Raw genomic sequence first — 24650 nt, 5'->3', positions numbered from 1 at the left:
ATGTATTTATGATTCATTCTTTATCTTATCACTGTTCTTAAATTAAATGTTCTTGCAAACTACAAGACGCTGACGCTGCTAAAACGTGGACATTCTGAAATTGCATCGATGGGTGCGAACATTGGTACGAGAAATGAAATAAGTAAATTTATCTTGTGGGCACTTTTTAAACGCAGATTGCTGAAATTGCTTGCGGAAGTCCAGAATGCATTGCCTGGTTTACATTCGGAAACGAACCTACCATTAAGTTGAAATTTTTGTTGAGAACGAAACACCGTTCGACTTTCCTTACATGTGGTAACCTCCTGGTAACCTGAATGACCGTTCTTGACTAATATCGATGCCTGCCTAACTGTATTTATGATAAGTATTTATAATGTTCTTTATACTTGAGAGTGTCAAAGGAAAGTCCTACCCTAATATGGTAAGATGGAACCGATGCCAGTTTACCAAATAATGTGGTGAGCTGACTAAAGGACTTTTGACATATTGGGGGTTTGGGGTGGGGTTACAAAGATGTGAGAAATTTATGAAACACTGGGTTGAGTTTGTGTGAGGCGAGTTGATTAACATTAAAAACATGTACATATTTGTCTAAAACGTTTATTTGGCATCAACTGCCATTAACCACAGCAGAAGTAATGTAGTATTATTAACTACCATACAAAATAAATAACATTCACTGTTCACTTCCCATAAATACTGTATATGTAATAAATTATTCCCTTTGCCAATCCTCTTACCGTTGTAAATTTGACCTAAGCGTCAGCCTGCATGCAAACGAAGTTGAAGGTCATATGCTCAGTAACCCCCTCCATTCTATCAATATAAAGAGGTATCCTTTACCCTAACCCTAAAATATCCACCCATTATATTCCCTTCTCTATGTATCGATATAAAAAGGGACCCTAACCTTAAAGTTATTCCTAATATATATATATTAACAAATAAATATTAGAATGACCAGAAAACACTGGGTATATAGATACTGATATTCTAAAGAAAAGAAAAAAAGAAAGAAGTGTTTTATTTAACGACGCACTCAACACATTTTATTTACGGTTATATGGCGTCAGATATATGGTTAAGGACCACACAGATTTTAGAGAGGAAACCTGATGTCGCCACTACATGGGCTACTCTTCCGATTGGCAGCAAGGGATCTTTTATTTGCACTTCCCACAGACAGGATAGCACAAACCATGGCCTTTGTTGAGCCAGTTATGGATCACTGGTCGGTGCAAGTGGTTTACACCTACCCATTGAGCGTTGCGGAGCACTCACTCAGGGTTTGGCAGAAAACAATCAATCTCAATCTCTCTCCCTCTCTCTCTCTCTCACTCTCTTCTCTCAATCTCTCTCTCTCCCTCTCTCTCTCTCAATTTCCCCTCTCTCTCATTTCTCTCTCTCACTCTATCTCTCAATCTTCTCAATCCCTCAATCTCTCTCACTCTCTCTCCTCCTCTCTCTCTCTCCCTCCCTCTCTCTCTCAATCTCTCTTCTTAATCTCTCTCTCCCTCTCTCTCCTCTCTCATCTCTCTCCCTCTCTCTCTCCCCTCTCTCCTCTCCTCCTCTCTCCTCTCTTTCTCCTCTCCCTTCTTTTCTTCTCAATCTCACTCTCCTTTCCTCTCCCTCCCTCTCTCTCTCTCCTCCTCCTCTCTCTCTCACTCTCCTTCTTTCTCTCCTCTCTCACCTCACTCCCTCCTTCCTTTCTCTCTCCCTCCCTCCTCCCTTCTCTCTCCCTTCTTCTCAATCTCCTCTCTCCCTCTCTCCCCTATCCTCACTCTCTCTCATTTCTCTCTCTTTTCTCCCCCCCCTCCTCCCTCCTCTTCCCCTCATTCCCTCTCTTTCTCACTCTCATCTCCTCATCTCCCTCTCAATCTCTCCTCCCTCTCTCTTTCCTTTTTCTCCTCCTACTCTCTCTCCCTCTCTCCTCTATCTCCCTCTCTTTCTCTTCTCCCCTTTCTCCCTCCTTCTTTCCTTTCTCTCTCCCTCTCCCCTCTCACTTCTCCTCCTCTTTCTTCCCTTTTCTCCCTCTCTTTCTCTCTCACTCTCCTCTTCTCTCTCTCTCTCCTCTTACTCCTCACCCTTTCTCCCTTCTTCCAATCTCTCACTCTCAATCCCCCTCACCCTCCCCCTCACCCTCCCCCCCCACTTTCACACTCCTCTCTCCTCTTCACCTCTCTCTCCCCTCCTTTCCTTCTCCTCCACCCCCCCCACTCACCCTTTCACTTTCCTCACCCACTTCACTTCCTTCTCACCCTCACCCTCACCTCACACTCCCTTCTCTTCCCCCTCTCACTCTCACTCTCACCCTCACTCTCCCTCTCCCTCTCCCCTCTCACTCTCACTCTCACCCCTCCCCTCCACTCACTCCTCTCACTCCACACTCCACTCTCTCTCTCACTCTCACTCTCACTCTCCTCTCTTCCTCTCACTCTCCCTCTCTTCTCACTCTCCCTCTCCCTCTCCTCACACTCTCACTCACACTCCCCCCTCACACTCTCACTCTCCTCTCCTCTCACTCTCTCTCTCACTCTCCCTCCCTCCCTCTCTTTTCCCTCCCCCCTCCCCTTTTCCCTCTCACTCCCCCCTCAATCTCTCCCTCTCCCTCTCTCTCTCTCTTCTCTCAATTCTCTCCTTTATCTCACTCTCCTCTCTCTCTCTTCCCCCCCTCCCTCTCTCTCTCTCTTCTCTCTCTCAATCTCTCCCCTCCCAATCTCTCTTTCCCACTCTCAATCTCTCTTCAATCTCTCTCACTCTCACTCTCTCACTCACAATCTCTCTCACTCTCCCTCTCAATCCCTTCCCTCTCAATATCTCACTCTCCTATCTTCTCTCTCTCTCCTCTCTCTCTCTCTCTCACTCTCAATCTTTCTCTCTCACACTCTCAATCTCTCACAATCTCTCTCTCACACTCTCACTCACAATCTCTCTCACTCTCTCAATCTCTATCTATCTATCTATCTATCTCTCTCTCTCTCTCTCTCTCTCTCTCTCTCTCTCTCTCTCTCTCTCTCTCTCTCTCTCTCTCTCTCTCTCTCTCTCTCTCTCTCTCTAAGCATTCTCATTACAAGTCTTAGCATTGCACTGCGAGATTGCAAAGTTGCGAGAGAGTTTAGTGAATTAGGCCCCTGGATTTGTAAAATGTAGGGAGAGGCCTTAATATAGGCTTACATCTATTGGCCAATCCCAAAACTACATATTTGATATAAATATTGTTTAAACCAAACAGAAAACAGTCTCTTTAAAATCTCTCCAAACCTTGAAACACCTGACTTGAGAGAATTACCATGCTCTGAAAAAAAAAAAAGCCACAAAAAAAAACCCCCACAAACCCACACATTTTCACCCTATGGCCTGTACTATCAAAATCAAATTCATGATAAGACTTGCTATCATTGAAAATCTATTATTAAATCTACAAACTATTTCACAATGGTCAACTTGAACCCACATAATTCCGTTTGTGAAACAATTCACCTTCAGTAAATAATGTAATTAAATAAACCCTGTTTCAACTCTTCTGTTAATGAAATGCCAACATCTGCACCAGATAAATATACTAAGTATTAAATTTACATTTACATTTTATTATAAATACTTTGTTTAAGTTAAATCATGCGTGGGAACATTTCTAAACCAACACGTTTTATACAGTATTGTTTCCCCCAACACAGAATGCATTTAATGCTGTGTCTATAGTCCTGCTGACCAAATTAATATCTACTGCTGCTCTAATATTTGGAAAATAGATCATTACCAACTGGTTGCTTATTCAAATTAAAGCATTTCCTCTCACAGGGGATGGGATGGGTTGTGGCAATGAAATTTGAGAACTGCATGTGAAAACTTCAATAGAAATTAATTTAACAAAAAAATAAAATTATATATATCTATGCTAAATAGTTTTTTCTGTGCTAATGAATAATAATAAATATACAGAACTTCACATACACTGTTTTAGCTTCCTATTTATTGCACAAGTTTATTTTGTGCAAGAATATATACCACGAGACCACACAGCATTGAGTGGTATGTTCTTTAGCAAAATAAATAAGAGTAATTAATAGGAAGCGAAAACAACGTATGTCAAGTTCTGTATTTATTACATACCTTCTTTTATATTTTACAAAAATGGGTTTTAATTTAACATTATAACACTTTATTAAATATGTTCAAAACTCTTTTCATGGATTTACTTAACGTTAAGAACTACTGCAGCCTTGTATAATGTTTCAAATACGATGTGACGTAATTTGTAAATCATATATGACGTCAGTAAATAAAAGGCGCTAACTGCAGTAAAAATAAAAAGAGAATTCCTCATTTAAAAGTTCCGGTCCAGATCGCACATACATACAAAATAAATTTATCACACAGTTTCAAAATGTCTTCATCACTATAGTAAGATTGACTAGGTATGTAATAATATAAATGAACGACAGTACTTACATTTCTTCAGTTGTCTTGGTGGCACCATGGCAGTTTTTGGCAGTGACATGTCCACATTAAGAGGGAATGATGGCGAGTGGTGGTGTGTGTACAGAGGAGAATGATGATAGTATGAAGGACAGTAGTAATACGGAGAGTACGATGAAGCCATTGGGTACCACGACGAGGGACTTGCATAGCTGTCTTTACGAAACGTTGATGCATCGTGATAGTAGAAGACACTCAGGGAAATGTCCGTTCCAGTCAGGTTGATGTACACACTATCTGGAAATGACTGGTCATTTCCACTCTTGCTTTTTCGTTGTGATATGTCAATGTCCCACAGCTGGCGATGTGGCTTGACATACCTATTTCTACAAGTGTTTGTTTCGATTTCGATTTCTTCATCACTACCACAATCAACTTCTGTCTTCTCAGACTCTGGCATGCCTGACGCACCGACGACTTCTGATGTCGTACTGACACTGTCTGTGTCATCATCAGATTCAGCAAGTGACAATGTCGCGTCTGCGGGCGCTCCACCGTGTGGACGACTTGTGGATTTCTTTTCGGTAATAATGCTGTAGTCTTGGAATGGATAATACTGGTATGAATACCAAGCAGCATTGATGCATTCAGGGCACTCTGATGGCGGACAATCATACCGAATGAAGGGAATACCAGTTGTGTAATCGGCCAGTTTGTTCAGTTCCTCCGTAGTGAGCTCGAAAGGTGGCGAGTCATCTGCTGGAATTCCATCAGAATCTGAGATGGAGAGACTTTCAGAACTGGATGTTACAGAGGACTTGTCGCTTTCAGTGTCTTCGGGCTGCTTGACACTGCTATACAAATCATTACAGATGAGATCAACGTTGTCACACTCGACAATACTACGCCGTTTAGCACCTTCTATCTCAACAGAGTGAGTTGCATTATTGAGCATTTTGGTTCCAAGCTGGCAGTTGAAGCCGGCCAGGTTATATTCTAAATGTCTGGAATCTTTGAGATGAGCTTTTTCAATAACAGATATCAAAGCATTTAGATTCTTGTCTTTTTTCTTAGATTTGTTTTGGCGCCGTCTGATATCACGGTATCCCCGGCAGGTCTCTCTGTGAAAGTCGCGATGTGAGTATTTCGACAGCGATGGGAGCTGTTCATCGTGCGACATCTCACTGTCGGCCGACCGAATGGAGGTCTCCGAGTCATCCTCCACACTCCTCTGTCTCTGTTGCAAGGCAGCCTTCAGAGTGTCTTTCAGATGAATGACAATCGGAGAGTTTGTCTTCACTTGCTTGTGCTTCCCCTTTTGGTTCTGACGGCGATGACCTTGACCTTTTGTCCTTTCCTTCTGACAATTGATACACGAACTACTGCCTAGGCCTTCGAGACGCTTCGCAAATTTCTCTTCACTAACTACCTCGAGATTTGCACTAGCACTTACAGTCTCTCGCTTGACTGGAGCTTTTCCATCATTCAACTTCCCCATGTTTTTTTTTCTCAACAGTCAAAATTACTAAGACGAAATAAAATTGTGAGCATTAAAATGTGTACGGGTCTTTCAACACAAAATTATGGAATACACAACTCATAAAAAGCTTGCCATTTTCACCTAGACCAATTAGAGATTTTACTTCCTGGGGCAATAAGTAATAGCATGAACTGTTAAATGACCCCAGACCTTGATTGATTTTCTAATCAGCAAATAAAATAGAACTATTTGGAGTACCGGCTAATAGTCATCTCAATGTGAAACATGTACTGTGACAGGTTGGTGTTTAACTAGGAATAAAGACCACTTTCTCAGCTGATAGCTTAAATCCTTGAGTCAACCTTCCACTCACTGCCAGCAGTCCTCATTAAACACATTCTCATCTAAGCAATGGCCAGCAAGTGTGACAGTTGTCTTATTTTTAACACATCTAACAAAATTAACAGTGGCCTTTTTCTCCCAGTTTTACAACACAACTAGTTGTGCATGAGTAGTCAGTAAACTTTTAAATAGGCCAAATGTGGCTTTTTACTCACACCCCAAGCCCAGAAATTTACATGTTGCTAGCATATACAAAAAGAACAAAATGATGCAACCTGGACTGATTAACTTTTTCATACAAAACTTTCTCCTGAATGAAACATTAATCAACTGTTGAGCAAAACTGTGTTGAAAGGTTGAATATTAAAAAAAACCCAGGTAACAGCTAGATCTCCAAATACTGGCTTAGTGAATTTTCGTCAGTTGTGTGGAAAATAATCACATGCATCCATCTACCCGTAAACAGGGTCACCGAATGGGGGAATGCTGGTGGTGTGTAGCTGGTAAAAATCTCCTGTTCCCTGGTAACCTTTGTTGGTGTTACACATGAGAAAGCTGAAGTACTATGGCTGTTCTATCAGTGGGATTACACACACACACTCACAAAGAACCACTGCAATAACAAAGGCTTTGTGATCAGCACTCACATACATCTGCTTTAAAGAGCCAAACCCAGGAAAAAATCAATGCCAGTTGCTGGCAATTTTAATTAGCCTTTGTTTGTGATGACTGAAGCTCAGTGAAAATACACCAGGTGCGTACAACGTAATCTGCCTGCACTTTTGTTATCAATCATGACATATGCGCAGGTCTGTTCAAGTCATATGTAGTAGTAGTAGATAGATACACACATGTGTTCACAACCACGTGTTTCTCTCTTACTGGCCAAGTCTGTCGGCATGTCGGCTTTCATTGAATACACAGGGCTATAAATAATCTCATCTGGGTAGGCATATTCTCTATATAGCAATTTTGTTTTTCCTCCTAAAACGAGAACACGACTCTGACCAACAACAAAACTAACACTGGTGTATCAACTGTCTTTTTCAGTCTGAGGCTTGCTTCACTCCCGAAAAACAAACGGCAAAAATTGGAACAAAATTAATCTTCAGTCGTAATGAATATTTTGAATTAGGCAGTTGTTTACATCTGCAATGTTATCAAACGTATCAGGATATGACCTAATAATAAACAGAGCGTACTTGCCAGGTTAAGAAGAAAATTAATGGATTTCCACAGCCAGGCTATTGATCACTGTGTACAAATGTAGCAAACGCTGTACATATATATCAGCCAACAGTGGAGAAAAAAACACAGGCTTCCTTTGTGTGCCGTAGGTCTTATCGGTGTCTCACACTTTTCACCTTTCAGTTGTGTGCAGGTAAACATCTCTCCTCATTTTCCCTTGTGGTCCTTCCTCTTCAAGTTTATCCATCTCCCCAGTACTGGCTGTTGTAATCAATGTACGCCAGCGAGGCATAGTTACCAATATAAAAGCAGTGAGATCACCTGGGCCCAGAGTGCCATCACCACTATGTTAATCAGAACCGGGTCATGTGACTGCCATCACACTGTCTGACTGGTCAGGCAACACAGCGAAGGCAATTTGTGCATGAATTATAACAATAGGAATCACAGGCTATAAACACTAAGAGCATCTTGATTACAAGTCATGTTATTCCGCTCAAATAACTGGGGCTACTTATGTCACTGTAGACAAAACGGCCAAAATAGATTTACATTAGATTATGTAAGTGTACAAAAAACAGCTATGCCCATAAATTGTAATTAAATCCTTCCATCCACTTACATGTACATATAGTACTAATTAACGGTTTGTGGTTCAGTGGAGATCTAATTATTTTTAATGCCTACTTGTAATAAAGCTATGAATGCTGGTGAGGTGAACTAATTATTTATCTACTTTAAGTCTGGAAATTTATCATCTGTTATGTTACAGTTCAAGTATGAAAACATTCTCAGTCAGTAGCTATGGAAACTTGAATCTCTCTTTTTAAAACATGACATGCATGAAGTACATGGATAATTATATATATATATATATATAGTGTTTCTGTCAGAAATAAAGGTTTGGGTATGGCGCTATGGAATTGGATGCAACCACAGTCAACAGGGGGTAATGGGAGCCTCCCCCAAAGAAAATGGGTTACATTTTGGGTTAGGGTTAACAAAAGCATACAGTAATGGTAAAAGTTATTAATGTTGTCAAAAGGTTAACTAACAAAAAAAAAGATTCTGCAAAAAATTTGGGTATGTTACCATACCTGTTTTATCCTCTGGCAGAAACCCTGATATATATATAACCCCAAAATCCAAACAAAACACAAAAACAAAAACACACCCAGCAACAAAACAACAAAAATAAAGCAAAATGCAAGAAGCTAATTGCCACATTATTAATAGTGGTTGGTTTATGATAAAAATACTTTCCATTTAATAAGTGAAATCTTAAGACAATAGACTACTTTTATAGTACATGCACACTCAAGTATGTGACATTAAATAAGTATGACATCTGCAATACATTCACACTTGAATTTATTAGTATCATTTTTTTAAAACACAACAGTAAAAAAGTCTGCATAAAATAAAAATCTTAAACCATGTTAAGCTAAAGAGTAACAAAGTACTCTTGAAACATATCCATAAATCTTTCATGATGAAGATGTAAAATGGCACGTTGCAAATGATGCTCAGTCTTTTGTGAATTGTTGTACACAGTGAAAACAGCAAACAAGACAAAATTTAATGGGGAACACAGCCTAATTGTCACTCTTCACGATATACAGATAGGAATTTTAGTGTTTACAGGTGTTTAGTAGTTCATTTTGATAAGACTATCTGGACAATACTGCGGTTTTCTATCAAAAACAGGAAAGTGGTCATAAATTTTCAAAAGATAAAGAGTTGCACAAAGAATTGATACAGGCTATAAAATGAGTTAATCTGTGACAAAAAACCTGAGGATTACTGGAAAACACAAATGTTGTTTGAAGGAAACACTATTTGCCAAATCAGGCCTTGGGATTTGAAAATTTTATGGAAAACTCCTGTTCAATGCCTATCTGGAGCTATTTTTGGTAATCATGGTAATGGTGGGATTACATTATACGCTAATGGGCAATGGACTTTCACCTGACCAGAAATGATAATTTTAGTGAAATCTGTAGGTCTGCAAAATTCCATTCTTGTATTTCTTTTATTTTGTTTATGTTATGGCTGAATATTCACAGAATCAATCACTCTTTGTAAGCGCAAATCTACCCTCCACCCCCACCCCCCATTCCAACCAGTGCTTTAGCACTTGTATATCAAAGGCTATTTTATGTCTCATGTAGCAGCAGCAGGTTTCCTTTCTCTCCCCTTCACAATTAGTTTTTCAAATAATACAATGACAGTGACCAAACAGCAGCAGTTTAAAATGTGTGGAGGAGTTGTTAAAAAATAGCCCTCTCCTCTATTGGTTACGCAACTTAAAATAGATTACAGAGCTTATTTTGAAGTGCATGTTTTAATAAAGCAGGATTTGAGAAAAACAGAAAACACCTATTGGACAATATCTAAGTATTTGGAGCATAAAAACCCCAACAAATCATTCTAAAAAATTATAATCTAGGATATTTGTTTTTTTGGTTAAGTTTTTTTTACTCATTATTCCTGAAACCAAAAGAAAAACAAATTAATTAAAATTTAGTTTTGCACTACCTAGATGACCTTTTTTTGACAGAGGGAAGGAATGTAACAGAGTCAAACATCTTTCTATATTTCAGTCTATTCCACCCCCAATATCCAATTAAAAAAAAAAAAAAAAAAAAAAAAATTAAAAAATCTTTTTACAAAACTCAAGTGTTTAAGTGCAAGAATAAGCAACGTGGGATCTTTGCCAATCAATAAGGACTGATGTTTGATGATTGAAAGCATTTTAATCAGGAAATAAGGAACAATTAGGAAAAATAATTTTTCTTTTCATAAAAGTCCTTCAAAGTATGTTCACACAGCCATTGGAAAATCATCCCAAGTGAATTGTTTTTCACTATTTGATATAGCACTGAACTGACATACATACGTATAGTATGACACAGGAAATAACCGCATTTGCATGGGGTTTTCTGGAGTATTAATAAAACAGACCTTTGTTCAAACACTACAACCTACTGAGCTTGAATACAATCTAAACTTAATGACCAGTTGCAATCGGCCACTTTGCATATCAAGGAAAAAGGACGTAACATGTACATACATGTGCAAAACAAGTTCTGCTTGAAGTGGCCTGTATGCTATCAATTATGACAATATATCTAAGTGGCCATAAAGTGCATGTCTATATTTCATGTTTTCCGATAGATGTGATCTTTCTCAGCTTCCTCAATGTTTGATGTTCTAGATAGCTAATGAATTTACAAAATTTGCAACATGTCGTATAATAACTTGTATCAACCTGTAAGTCACACTTCTTTAATACTTGTCCTGTTTCTGAGGTATTTTACATACAGATTATCCTCTTTATAAAATATATAATACATTTTATGTAAAATTCAGTTAGTCAGTCTATACATATTACAGGACTAGTAATATCAGTAACTTAGTTTTTCTGCTAATTTTTTTTTTTTAATGAATTACATGTAGTTGCCCTTCTTGAAAAGTATTATCATTCTCAAATCTGAAATGAACCTGAGCAACAATTAAGATATAACACAGTACTCCTAAGTCATCACGTTTATGTGCCAGATACACAAATGTCTGACCTACAACATACACAATTAAGTGAACAACTCAGAGTAACAGCTCCAGTTCATAATGTCAGAGGAAATGAAAAATAATGTCATCTCTTTCACCAAGTCCATATCAAATGTCAAACACATTCATACAACAACAAAAAAGAAGCCAAAAATAGGTCATCATTCAAATTACTATCTGGAGGTACACTATTACAAGCAAACCAATAACACCATTGTAAACAATCTGACCATAACCACATCTTTTCCCCGTTATTTATTCTGTGTCAAACTGTTTAACGACACGCTATTATTCACAGGGTAGAAAGCATTCATCACAAAATTCTCCATATACATACCCTTCATATTTTTATTTACCAACAGCCATAAAATTACCATCGGGGCATGACAAAATTTATCAAGAGACATTCGAACTCAAGACCCATGCGGTGACACATTAGAAACCCTTTTTTATTTATTTAAACACGAAAACAATTTTTACAAGCAAATGATTCTGTTGTACAAGATGAAACAAATGGATGTTTGATGTTAGAATCATTCTTCTGTCAAGAGATTATGTATGTGGCTTAATGGGCTGAGCCATGTAAAACTTTAGAGTCTCTTACGAAATAATCTTGAAATAAAACCACAGGAAACCTAGAACAACATGCCATTTGTACTGCCCTCCCACTACTCTTATACACAAAGAGTGGCTTGTCTTTTAAACAAATAAAATACTTTTTAACAATCTTTCACAAAACAATGCACTCGGTACCAACCCAAAAAAAAACAAGACTTCCACAGAATTACATGTCTGGTCTACCATAAACTTATTTGATGTTGCAGTCCGCTGCATTGACAGTTTTTAAAGTTTGTTTTGTTTAACGACACAATTGCAGCACACTGATTTATTAAGCATCGGCTATTGGATGTCAGACATTTGGTAAATCTGACATTTAGTCATACAGAGAAAATGCACTACATTTTCTATTAGTAGCAAGGGATCTTTTATATGCAGGGCTAGCTCTGGCAGTCGCCAAATTCGCCAATTGCGAATTTTAAAAACAATTGGCGAATTTTATTTTAAGAAGGCAAAATAATTTTACATTTTATTAAAAATAACTGGTTTTCTGTAATTTTTTGAAGTTTAATAGATAATTTGGCAAAACTTTATGTTCACCCAGAGCTAGCACTTATATGTACCATCCCACAGACAGGATAGCACATACCACAGCTTTTGATATACCAGTTGTAGTGCACTGGATGGAACAAGAAATTGCATTGACAGATGCTCATTTCAATTACTGTTAAAAAGGGGTGAACATAAAAATTAAACAAATAAGTTAAACTTGAAAAAAGCTTTAATAATATAAATTTTCCCCCAATATGCCTTGTCATGAACATCCATAGGTGCAACAATAAACCAAGTTTCATTAACTAGTTATTATAGTTTGTGAGAAATGGAGGTAAACACAAAACTTCAATGTTTAGGTAAAGTTAAAGTTTGTTTTGTTTAACGACACATCTAGAACACATTGATTTATCAATCATCAAATGTCAAACATTTGGTAATTATGACTCGTAGTCATCAGAGGAAGCCCGCTACAATTTTCCATCAGCAGCAAGGGATCTTTTATATACACTTTCCCACAGACAGGAAAACACACACCATGATCTTTGACCAGTTGTGGTGCACAGGTTGGAACGAGAAAAAATCCAGTTAGTTGAATGGATCCACCGAGGTGGTTTCATTGCACATAAAAGGAGCACTTTACCACTGGGCTATGTACTGCCTCACTAACCATTTCCAAACTACAAGTATATGTATGTTTGACAACAAGTTCAATATTGACCGAGTGCTCAACCTACTGAGCTAAATCCCGCCCTATCATTTCATAATGGCTGGAAAGAATACATGGAGAAAAAGAAGATCTGAAGATTTGAATCAAACAAATAACTTATCAAATAGTTATTATTTTACTAAATCATTCACTAAGTTATTGTTCTACTGTTTTGTTTTTCTTTTCTTCTTTATATTTTGTTTATTAATAATTAGTAATTACTGTAAAATGCTTTATTCTTATTTGCATCTGAAAGTTTAATGAACACAAAATGTTTCTACAGAAACGACCAAAATTAGCTGATTACCAAGATGCATTAATACTGTATGTCTTTCTAAAACTCCCTCCCCCGTCCTCAATAATTTTTTATTTATTTCTTCTTTTTCTAGTTAAACAAAAATTACTAATTCAAAGTTCAGGGAAATAAACAAGCATTTTTGTGTGGGTTTTATATTTTGATCTAATGAACACCATGAACACCATTAAGATCATGTAACTATGGAATTTGTTTGGTTGATGATTGATAAAGATTTTTTCCTAAAGATTTATTATTAATTTTTATGTATAATGTACATTTATTATTTTTATATACAATGTGCATACTCATGTTTTAAAAAAGAATTTAAAAAATGTTAAAATAATTAATTTTATTTCATAGTGGCTGGTGGTGCATGCAATACTCTGTATATGAAGAAAAGGGTAATATCTAATATTTGATAAATAAAATGGTACTAGGGTGTCAATATGTTTTTACCCTTCTTTCACTTCAAGTCATATTAGATAAAATGTACATTACTAGCTTTTATTAAACAAAATCTCATGCAAAATTTATTAAGAGGAAAATCTGTTCTACTTTTTCCAAAGCCATTATGCAGCGTAACCTGAGTAATATGCTTTCATTAAAAGTAACTTGGATTTTTTTTGCTTACGCCAAGGACACTACAATATATTGCTACACCATTATTTGCAACTGAAAACAGATTGTACGTTATGGGACAATGGGAGTATTGTTATGCGATACAAACAACTTCAAAGCAATGATAAACTATATTGGAGTCTGCATTGTCCAACTTTTTTTGGACTACCATTTGAAGCATAATATATGCCCAATTAGATATGACATATTAAGCATGGAATAGTCCATAACTAACTGCCAAGAGCTAATTTAAATTTTACATACTGTAAATCATGTAATTAATACGACATGATATTATTGCGTCCGTACATGAGTGAACAAAAATGTGTATTTTTATTAGTCGGGCAAAAATCCACATCACATAAAAACCACAGTTGTGTTGTTATTATATTGTTTGGGCTTCATCTTTCATGTTAAAAGAAGTCAGTAGTTGTTTTCGCATGGTGGGTCGACCAGGAAGTCCTAATTACTTAAAGTAGTGTAATTAGTATAACTACACCTTATTGTTAAGGGTATGCCTCGCACTTTTGTGTGGTGATTGCTTCTAATTAATCCACCAGTAGGAATAAAAGGTAAACGGATTACAGGGCACAATATGTCACGCGAACGCAGACTTACTATTCTAACAAATGATTTAGACTGATTTTATACACTTGATGCGCAGCACAGGAATAGACGTTAACAAATGCGATATATTGCAACAGTGACAACTTGCGATCACTCTAAATTAAATGCCATGTATAGAGTCGAGCCAAATGGTTTGAAGACATATGCACGGATTGTTGGTTACGGTTATAAAATTTTCTACTGTTTCATTTTTAAAGGAATATATTTAGTAGTAAAAAAAATTGATTATAATTTTACAAATGTTCAAAACAGTTTAAATGTATACAGTAATCCTGAAGTGTAAGAAAATTTGAAAAATACTCACATTGCAAAATGAGCTTTTTAAAAACAAAACATTTGGAGCATCACTGTATTATATAACCGCTATGCTATTCCAGGAAAGTGAAAATAGAATGGCAACATCGAAACGAAAGAAAGATTCTTGAAGTATTCACAAAAAGACTTTTAAAAAAAATAGTTTTTGTGTTTTGTTTCATCTTTATATTATAAAAGTTTTATTTTATTTAGAAGTATTATAATAAAATCCTGCACATTTTTTGTATTGGGAATGAGAGTAAACAAAATGTGTCAAGTTATTATTGCGTCGATGTGTTCGCCACATTTTTTGCATTAATTACTTGCTCGCATTAATTACTTGCTTGCATTAATTTCATGATTTACAGTATATGTAACAAGCTATACAACAATAATATTACACTGAAGGGACATCTGACCTGGACCAAACCATTGGTCATAGCAGAGGCCGGGGCCTGGGGGAGGATGGTGGAATGTCCAAACCTTTTAAGGATGTGGGCATGTAAAAACTGTTTCACATTCAAAGAAGGGATCGTCCACTATATCAAGTGTTTTGAATTGCTGCTAATAAAGCTGGTCTGCCCCACGGCACTATCTAACGACTGCCAGTAGTAGTGAAGTATAATAGGTGGTTACAAGTGCATCTTAACAATACCAGAAGTAACTACTGAACACTCTTCGAAAAGTGATTAGACTTAGCCCATATCTAAAGCTAATGTGAAATGACAGGTGTGTGGCACAGACAGCCACAAGAGATAAGCACCTGTCACGGTTGCTTGGAGAGACAAGGACTGAGATGTGGAGGTGGACAGCAAAATAAGTTGCCACATCGGGAAGAAATGAGAGGGAATTCAAAAAGGAGAAAAAGGAAAGAGGACAGTGGGATTAAAAAAAAAAGTGTTTAGAACTGCTGGATTGTCTGGAGATAGTTAATAAGATATGGTAGAAATATGTTTACAGGTTAAAACTGGTAAGGCACAACACTACACTTTGTTGTGTCGTTATTTGTTGTAGCAGCTGAACCTTCTGACTACTGCAGGCGAGATATACATTGACACACTGTACACTGCATTCCCATATTAATATTTCCCGCCGTTTTGCACATGACACTCACCAGAAATGTGGTTTTTTTTAAAACAGAAAGCAGTTTATTTGACAGCATGCTAGCTTTTGTTTGTTGTTTTTTAATGGGAAATACCTTGGAATTTTTTGTTCAAAAGGTGGTTTTCAGCAAGTATTTTCACTTGATACCAATGGCGTGGCACGTCACGGTCATTTTTCAGGGATCATTAGTTGATTGTGACAGCTAATTTGATAATACATTTGATTGTTTTATCAACAATGAAAATCACCAAATATTGGGATATGAATCATAGTTTGTTTTTAAAACAAAATTCTGGTCAGAAAACCATGGTTATCGGGAATAATGGACATAAATACTGGACAGCTGGCCACAAATACCTCAAGTAAACGTGACTTTTAAATTTGTTTACCTAATTTTATGATTTTAATCAATATTAATTTATCTAAAATATAAAAAAATTTAATTGAAAAACCTACAAATATAATACAAGTACTTAACAATTCAAATATGAACTTTATTTTATGTATTTATAAAACATTTCAGTGAATATATGTGAGTAAAAATTATAAACTTGTACCCACTCAATGTGGTTTTTGTAAAAAATTAATAGTTGATTTACGACATTACTGCTATTAAAAGATAATACAAAATTTGGAAATACCTTTTGAAATATAGTATTTAATTAACCCACTGGTTGGAAGTTACTGTTATATTTAGTACTAACTGGTATATACTGCCACTTGTACAAGAGCAATATGAGGCAGTGCTCTGTCATGAGGGTGGCTTACTGAAAAGTTTTGTTGTCAATCTATATTGATTTTTTTTTTACAAGGTAGTTGCCAAGAGAGAGTACTGTCTCAAACTAGTAGTCACATGATCCTCTCACTATTGTTGTATTTTTTACATAACTTATTCTGACACAGAAACTGTATTGGGACTGCGTGGAGTAATTAATGCTGGTGTGCAACCGTATTGCATTCAGGATATTGGTTCGTAATTAAGAAGTAAGAATAGAGCACAGACACAAGAGCTCTGCTCTTCCACCACAGTCATGCATGGAACACATTAGCAGCTTATTTGAAAAACAAACTTTCCACAAAACAAGCAGCCCCATGACGTCTACACTAACGGCAGCTTAAGAAACATGTTTTGGCATATTATAGATTTACTGACGTCAGTAACAAATATATCCACCGAACCGCTCACAGTACCAGCACTCCTACTAAACATTTCCATATTTGGGTGAAAGGCAAGAAAAGACGTATTTGTTTAACGACTGCTTAACACATGGTTTTAAAATACACTTATTTGTTGTACAACAAATGGTTACTCTGACACTTTGTCCAGATAAAGAGTAGAAACCTGTTGCCACCACATAGGTTATGCCAACCAATAAAGCAGTAAGGAATCTTTTATATGCACTTTCCTACAGATGGGTAGCTTGCTTGTTTGTTTTGTTTAACAATACCACTAGAGCACATGATTCATCAATTATCGGCTATTGGATGTCAAACATTTGGTCATTTTGACACGTATAGTCATCAGAGGAAACCCGGTACATTTTTTCTAATGCAGCAAGGGATCTTTTATATGAACTTTCCCATAGACAGGAAAGCACATACCACGGCCTTTGACCAGTTGTGGTGCACTGGTTGGAATGAGAGAAAAAAAACAAAACCTAATCAGTTGAATTGGACCAAGGTGATTCGATCCTGTGAAGCAAGAATCAAGCAAGCACTCAACTGACTGACAAATGGATAGTACACAGCCTTTGATGTACCGGTCCTGTGGCATCTGTTAGACAGGAAAACCCCTAACAGAGTCCATAGAGGATGGTCAATCCAGCAATTTGGACTGTCACATTTTCTCATTTAAATGGTATTGTTTCATTTAGGCCATCTAAACATATAACACAGCCTTTGATGTACCAGTCCTGTGGCATCTGTTAGACAGGAAAGCCCCCAACAGAGTCCATAGAGGATGTTCAATCCAGCAACTAGGGTTGTCATATTTTCCCATTTAAACAGTATTGTTTCATTTAGGCCATCTAAACATTGATTAAATTTGTAATCGTTTAAACGAAAATATCACGTGTTATATATATGTATAGGACTGGTCATTAATATTTTTTCTCAGGTTTGTTAAGAAGTAAACAATATATAGTTACTTTTTAAAATAATTCCAGTACATATATTTTATTTATTTATATTATTATGTTTTTAAAGTTAAACTTCCTTTTTCATTTTCAAGCATTGCCGTTTATTTGAAACATATTTTACTGCATATAATATACAAAAGGATTGGGCACAAGTTATCCAACTTACGAGGCCCTCTCCTAAGCATTGCTGTTGTTTAAACATAATTGTTACGGTTCATAATCATATTTTATCCTGTCACTGTTCGTATTGGTATATATTGATAGAATAAAGTACAGTGATAAACTGGCATTAGTCACATGATTTAGGTCCTGTGAATGAACAGTTAGTTTACGCCTACTTTACTTAATTGTATAATATAGTGAGTTAAATAACAAAATATTATTTTTCCTCAGTTTTCATTATAAGATAAAGGTCACAACCAGTTGAGAAAACAGATTATGGGTTTTATCCTGTTCTGGCTGAAAGGAAATTCTCCATTCTCGCCTCCACAGGATAAAACAGATATCCTATGTCATTAACCATTTTTCAAGTGTTATTTAGGAAATACTCCAAAGTGTTGGCACAATGAGATAGTCATATAGCTCGAGTGTCCTCAAGCATTATCCTATTACATATAATACAATAATGCTAAAAGACACTCGAACTAATAGTCATAGTATTTACCACATTCAGTATTATCCGTGACTTGCGACTGACAATTTTATGCTGAACTATAATGTATTCAGTTTAATTGGTGATAAAATTAGCTTAGTCCAGAAACGAAACAAATAAAAAAAATAAAAAGGAAGAAAATAAAATAAAGGAAGAAAGCTTGTTGAACGAAGATTTCAAGTGGAAATTATACTTATTATACTTCACCATTCAACTCTATATGATTTCTGTAAAGTTGAAGTATGGTATACATATTTAAGAAACAATTATCGTATAGGCCTACCTAATTCCAAGTAATTTTGTTATGGTTATTTTTCATCAAGTGTATCTATAATGATCACATATAGTTAATTGATAGTTAAATATTAAACGGTATAGTTTCATTTATAGATTAAGTTTAAATATTTACTCTTTTTTTTTTAAACGTGACAGCCCTACCAGCAACTCACCCAACCTTCTATTTAGATGAATGAATATAAAACATTTATACAGCATGATCATCACTTAACACTTTCAATAAAGTAATTTTAGTGTTTACACAATAACACAAGACATATCAAATCTAATAAGTTCAATATTGGTTTTATGTCTGGTAGATCCATGAAATTAAAATCATCATGAAAAATTGATGTTTCCTGTCATGGAACATACATATATTTGCAAATGGTTAGTGAGGCAGTACATAGCCAGTTGTAAAGTGCTCCTTTATATGTAATCCATTTAGGGATTGATCTTTATCGGTGGGCTCACTGGGCTATTTTTCTTTCTAGCCAGTGCTCCATAACCGTTGTAACAAGAAGGAAATATTTTATTTAACGACATGCTCAACACATTTTTATTTATAGTTATATGGCGTCAGACATATGGTTAAGGACCACACAGATATATATAGAGGAAACCCACTGTGGCCACTTCATAGGCTACTCTTTTAGATTAGCAGCAAGGGATCTTTTATATGCACCATCCCACAGACAGGTTAGTACATACCACAGCCTGTAACACCAGTTGTGGAGCACTGGCTGGAACGAGAAATAGACCAATGGGGCCACCGACAGGGATCAATCCTATTCCAACCGTGCATCAAGCGAGTACTTTACCACTGGGCTACATCCCGGCCCCCGTTGTAACAAAGGCTGTGGTGTATACTATCCTGTCTGTGGGGTAGTGTATATAAAAAATACCTTTCCGCTAACTGAAAAGTGGGTTTCCTCTCTATTATCTATGTGGTCCTTAACCATATGTAAAATGATATATAACCATAAATAAAAATGTGTTGAATGTGTCATTCAGTGTTCTTGCTGCTCCATTTAAGTGGGGTGGCCCACCCCGCTATTGCATTTTACCGCCCTCCTTTTACGTTATGCCAACCTCCTTTATTTTTCTGCGCCCCTCTTTATTTTTCCGCACCCTACTATATTTTGCAGCACGTATCTTAGCTATTTCCAAATGCACACTTTTTTCCACAAAAAAAAATAAAAATTTATCAGTTTGCATACTGCACATCAAAGGAAACAAGCCGCGTTGTGTGTACGAAAAAGCAACTGACGAAAAACTTCAGTAGCTTAAGACAGTTAGCGTAACATAATTTTACAGTATTTTAGACAGCCTCTATTTTATCCCATACCTGTATCCATTTGTATTTTTGATACACACAATAAAAGTTATATTTTATTAGAGAAATTAAAGCATTTAATTTTTTATTAATTCGGCAATCTCCGATGGTAAAACCACTTATTTCGCACCAAATTTGTCACGTGATCTAAACGGTCATTCTGTCTTTTATTTCCACTAATTATCGTCTGATATTTTGTCCTTATTTGCAGATTTAACTGGTTGTAACTGATGAATTTTACTTTCTGTCATTTTTGTCATTCTGTTTATTCAGCAATTCTTTATAAAATATTATAAACTTTTAATTTTTTTGGGGGATGTGATATAAAAAAACCGGAAGTGGTAGTGTTTATGATTAAAATCATTTATTTTGGGTGCCAACTAATATATACACAAAACCGGAACTGCCTGGTTCAATTATAAGATGAGTTTGCTTGTATTTCGTACCAACTGTTTTGTTCCAAATACTGAGAGGCAAAATAAGGAGTATGTCTTTCCACAAAGTCGACCAACATACAGCAATATATGGTAACCAAGCTTTCCCTTTTTTTTTCTCTTTTTTTTGCTTGGGTGGTGTTTGTTGGTTTTTTCTGGGGGGTTTTAAGGGAGTAGTGTCACTCGGCCACCCTCCTTTAATTTTCACCCTACAAGAACACTGTCGTTAAATAAAAATATTTCTTCTTTCTTTTGAAAATGGGTTCTCACCGGAAAAAATTCAAAACCCCACAGAATGTACAATCAAGTAAGTGAAACAAGAAACCGACAGTTAAAAGTGAATCTGAAGAAGAGATACAGGTCAGTTTAGCTGGAGTAAACGGCCACCAGATAGATGAAGAAAACACGTCAAAGAAGATCAATAATACATGACCCAGTTCTGAGGCAAGTATGGACCCTTTGTTCAGATAGTACATCACTTGCTATGATATACCGTGTGATCGATCATACATGCTGCAGTGACTCATCGCTTAAATGAAGGCAGTCAAAGTTAGCCATATTAAAGAAATCGCATCACAAGAACACAACAAATTGACAAAACAGGATACCAATGCAAGCACAGACCAGCTTTATTTCACAAAAACCTCAGATGCAAAAAAAAAAAGGTTATGATTACCCTTGTATATAAAATACAAAACCAATAATGAAATAGAGAGAGCTTCACTTATTCTTACAATATAAAATATTCGTGTCAAGAAAATAAATAACATTCAGTTAACTCTGAATTGTGTGTAGTTTAAAAATCAAACCAATTGTTGACAGAATAAAAAATAAATATTCCATCATCAGGCTTTCTGCCAGAAAATAATCTGAGTAGTTAATAGTCTAAAACTCCCCCCCCCCCCCCCCCCCCCCCCCTAGCTATGGCTATGATAACTTGTAGTAAATTTCATAGTATAAAAAAGGTGTTCCCTCTGGGAAGGACTATAGGTGGTTATGAGTCTGAAATGTTTTGAAACTGGAGACTGCATTTCGTGTTTTTTTTACCAAATTCTCTTACTATTATCTATTAAAAAAAAAAAAGGATAAAAATATATCTATTAATTTCAAAGAGAATTAATGGTACGTAATTTTACCCTCTGTACCCTGTGGCAGAAACCCTGATTATACATTGAACATGACTATTAATACCACTGACACCGAATCAGTCTTAATAAACATCAGAAAATAAGACTAATCCAAATTAAACTTGAAATGACCCATTTTGTCATCACATATTTAAGGCATCTTGTCAAGACCGACATCAATCTGCCGTTTGTGATGGTCAGCTATGTACAACACAGCATCAGTCAAAAACCTCTATCGGGATCAATAGCATGCTGGTGCTTTCAAATATAGGTCACTTTAATCAACTGAACAATTACCTGACTTAATTATTTAAAACTGGTCACTATATTATATATTTCGCCAGAAAAACTAAACCAGGTCGAATCAATACAGACCGTACAGTTTGTTATGTAGCTATACAAATATGTGACCCATTCTCACAAAACACTTTAACTGTCAATTTTATCATCACAGAGATATGCACATATATCAAAACAATAGAAAATATACTTTAATTAGGGAACAACTATTGTATTGACCATTTGCTGACGTTAATGTGAGTTAGTCCAAGTATGAGAGGTGACATCTAAAAATGAAAATAGGTTCTTGGGGAATCCCTATAATTTTTAACATTTTAATGCTGGTTTTACTGTCGCAAATAGATTTGACGGTCAATTAAATTACACATTTTATGCAGACTGAATCAAAATACTATTTAAAAATAACCCGTTCTTATAAAATTATGAGGTATTTGTATTTGATACTGACATCCATTTAAAAATATATATATATATATATATATATATATATATATATATATCGCTCCATAGAAACTGGCATCAATTAAACCAATAGTTTTTGTAAAATCTTTTTTAAACTTTCAAAAATTGTTAATGCACATTCCTTTAATTTAATAAACAGAGGTTATTACCAAAGTCTGTTTCGGAATCGTCAATATCATATACAGTCGAACTTTGACAACTCAAAGTTCAATCTCTCGTAAACTGTCATCTCTTAAACTGTAACAATGGTCCAGCACAAACTGCTATACAAACCAGTAATTAGGACAGGCTGTGAAAACTGAAAAATCTCTCTTTCTCAAACTAATTCTTTGTCCCACTATACAGATAGATATTGCACTTCCAAAACATGAAGTGTGTGGAGTGATAAGCTATTGCTATTGTTGATATTTTAAAGAAGAATAAAATGTCAACCAAGTGAAGTATGGGTGACTGGGCTGGTCTCAACTGTCGAAGTTTCAGGTATTAATTTCATAATAGTGGATTGCTGACTAAGCAGACTGAAAAGGATATATGTACATGTATTGAGCTGTTGGTCTACTTACGTCATATGGCATAGGGTCTAGTTACATAACACCTGATTACAGACAATGTCTGGTTACCTTCAAAGAACAGTTGTACCTGGTTATAACTGTTAAACAAATTATACTTAGTGCTATTTGTGTGTTTTAGTGTTTTAATGTTACATAGCACCATGTTCTGACATCTGTAAATATATCAACTCTAACTCACTCACTCACTCACACTCACTTTCTCTCTCTCTCTCTCTCTCTCTCTCTCTCTCTCTCTCTCTCTCTCTCTCTCTCTCTCTCTCTCTCTCTCTCTCTCTCTCTCTCTCTCTCTCTCTCTCTCTCTCTCTCTCTCTATATATATATATATTAATATTAATATATATCACTTATTCCCTTTTACATGTATTTATGTAATGCTTTGTTTTTGTGAGGGTGTTTTTTTCTTTCTTTCTTTTTCTGTCATCTACAATATATCTATATAATATATACCCAAGCATATATATTTTAAATTCATTTGAGTCAACTCTCTTCTGTTGTTATACAATTTGTTTTACAATATACACAAAAATAATGTACGATGAACATCCGAAGATGCCAACAGCTGGGAAAAAAGTGGGGTAGCAATTATATATTAATACATCTTTCAATAGGGAGGGCACAATTTTCCGTTGGGGATGTGGGTGTGGGTGGGTGGAGTAGAACAGAGAATTTGTTTTACAATACCAGATGAAATCATCTAACTGTAATGTGGTTTCAATTTTGAGGTGTGCTATATAATATATTATTTTACTCCTCATGATATGAAAATACACAAGGGTAATAATCTATCATATAATCTCAAGCTTAATACATCTTTTATTATAAACTTTATACTCAACTTTAATTCCAGTCAGCTATTACTTGATATTGAAATGGCCTATGAATACATTAGACAGGGTCTTTTTTCAATGCGGATGACATCACTATTGGAATTATGTCAATTTACTTTATCTACATAATAACAAACTAATGCGTAACATTATTGTTTTCAGGATGCTGGACAACTTTCAATGAACAATTTCTGTTGAAATGTTTGTCATGAAGGAAGGAAGGAAATGTTAGATTTTTTTATTTATTTATGTTTTTGATGACTATGAATGCATCTGTTAATTTTGGAAGGTCACCACATTATGTTTGCTTATATGTCAATAAAAACAGTCCTTTGACCCAATTATTTGGAAGGTCACCACATTATGTTTGCTTATATGTCAATAAAAACAGTCCTTTGACCTGATTATTTGGCAGGACGGGTCATAGCCCAGTGGTAATGCGCTCATTTGATGCGTGGTCGGTTTGGGATCGATCCCCGCCGGTGGGCCCATTGGGCTATTTTTCGTTGCAGCCAGTGCACCATGATTGATATATCAAAGTCCGTGGTATATGCTATCCTGTCTGTGGGATGGTGCATATAAAAGATCCCTTGCTGCTACATGGAAAGAGTAGCCCATAAAGTGGTGACAGCGGGTTTCCTCACTCAATATCTGTGTGGTCCTTAACCATGTGTCCGACGTCATATAACCAATTAAATGTGTTGAGAAAGAAAGAAAGAAATGTTTTATTTAACGACGCACTCAACACATTTTATTTACGGTTA

The 24650-nt window shown here is 36.0% G+C and overlaps 1 protein-coding gene across 2 annotated transcripts in view; it reads right to left on the bottom strand.

Moving 5' to 3' along the window:
• The window catches only part of LOC121379569 (CCR4-NOT transcription complex subunit 6-like), a 98181-nt gene that overhangs the window by 45815 nt on the left and 27716 nt on the right, over window positions 1-24650 (bottom strand). The window contains exon 1 of one of the 2 annotated variants that reach the window (XM_041508216.1): window positions 4456-7885. The exons of the other annotated variant lie outside the window; for it this stretch is intronic. Coding sequence (XP_041364150.1) covers window positions 4456-5920 — 1465 coding nt within the window. The 5' untranslated portion in view covers window positions 5921-7885. Of the gene's footprint in view, window positions 1-4455; window positions 7886-24650 lie in introns of those variants that run through there. 2 annotated transcript variants of the gene reach the window in all.

The sequence above is a fragment of the Gigantopelta aegis genome, chromosome 8, assembly GCF_016097555.1.
Source record: "Gigantopelta aegis isolate Gae_Host chromosome 8, Gae_host_genome, whole genome shotgun sequence".
NCBI classification, from domain to species: Eukaryota; Metazoa; Mollusca; class Gastropoda; order Neomphalida; family Peltospiridae; genus Gigantopelta; species Gigantopelta aegis.
This window is presented reverse-complemented; position numbering and strand designations above follow the sequence as displayed.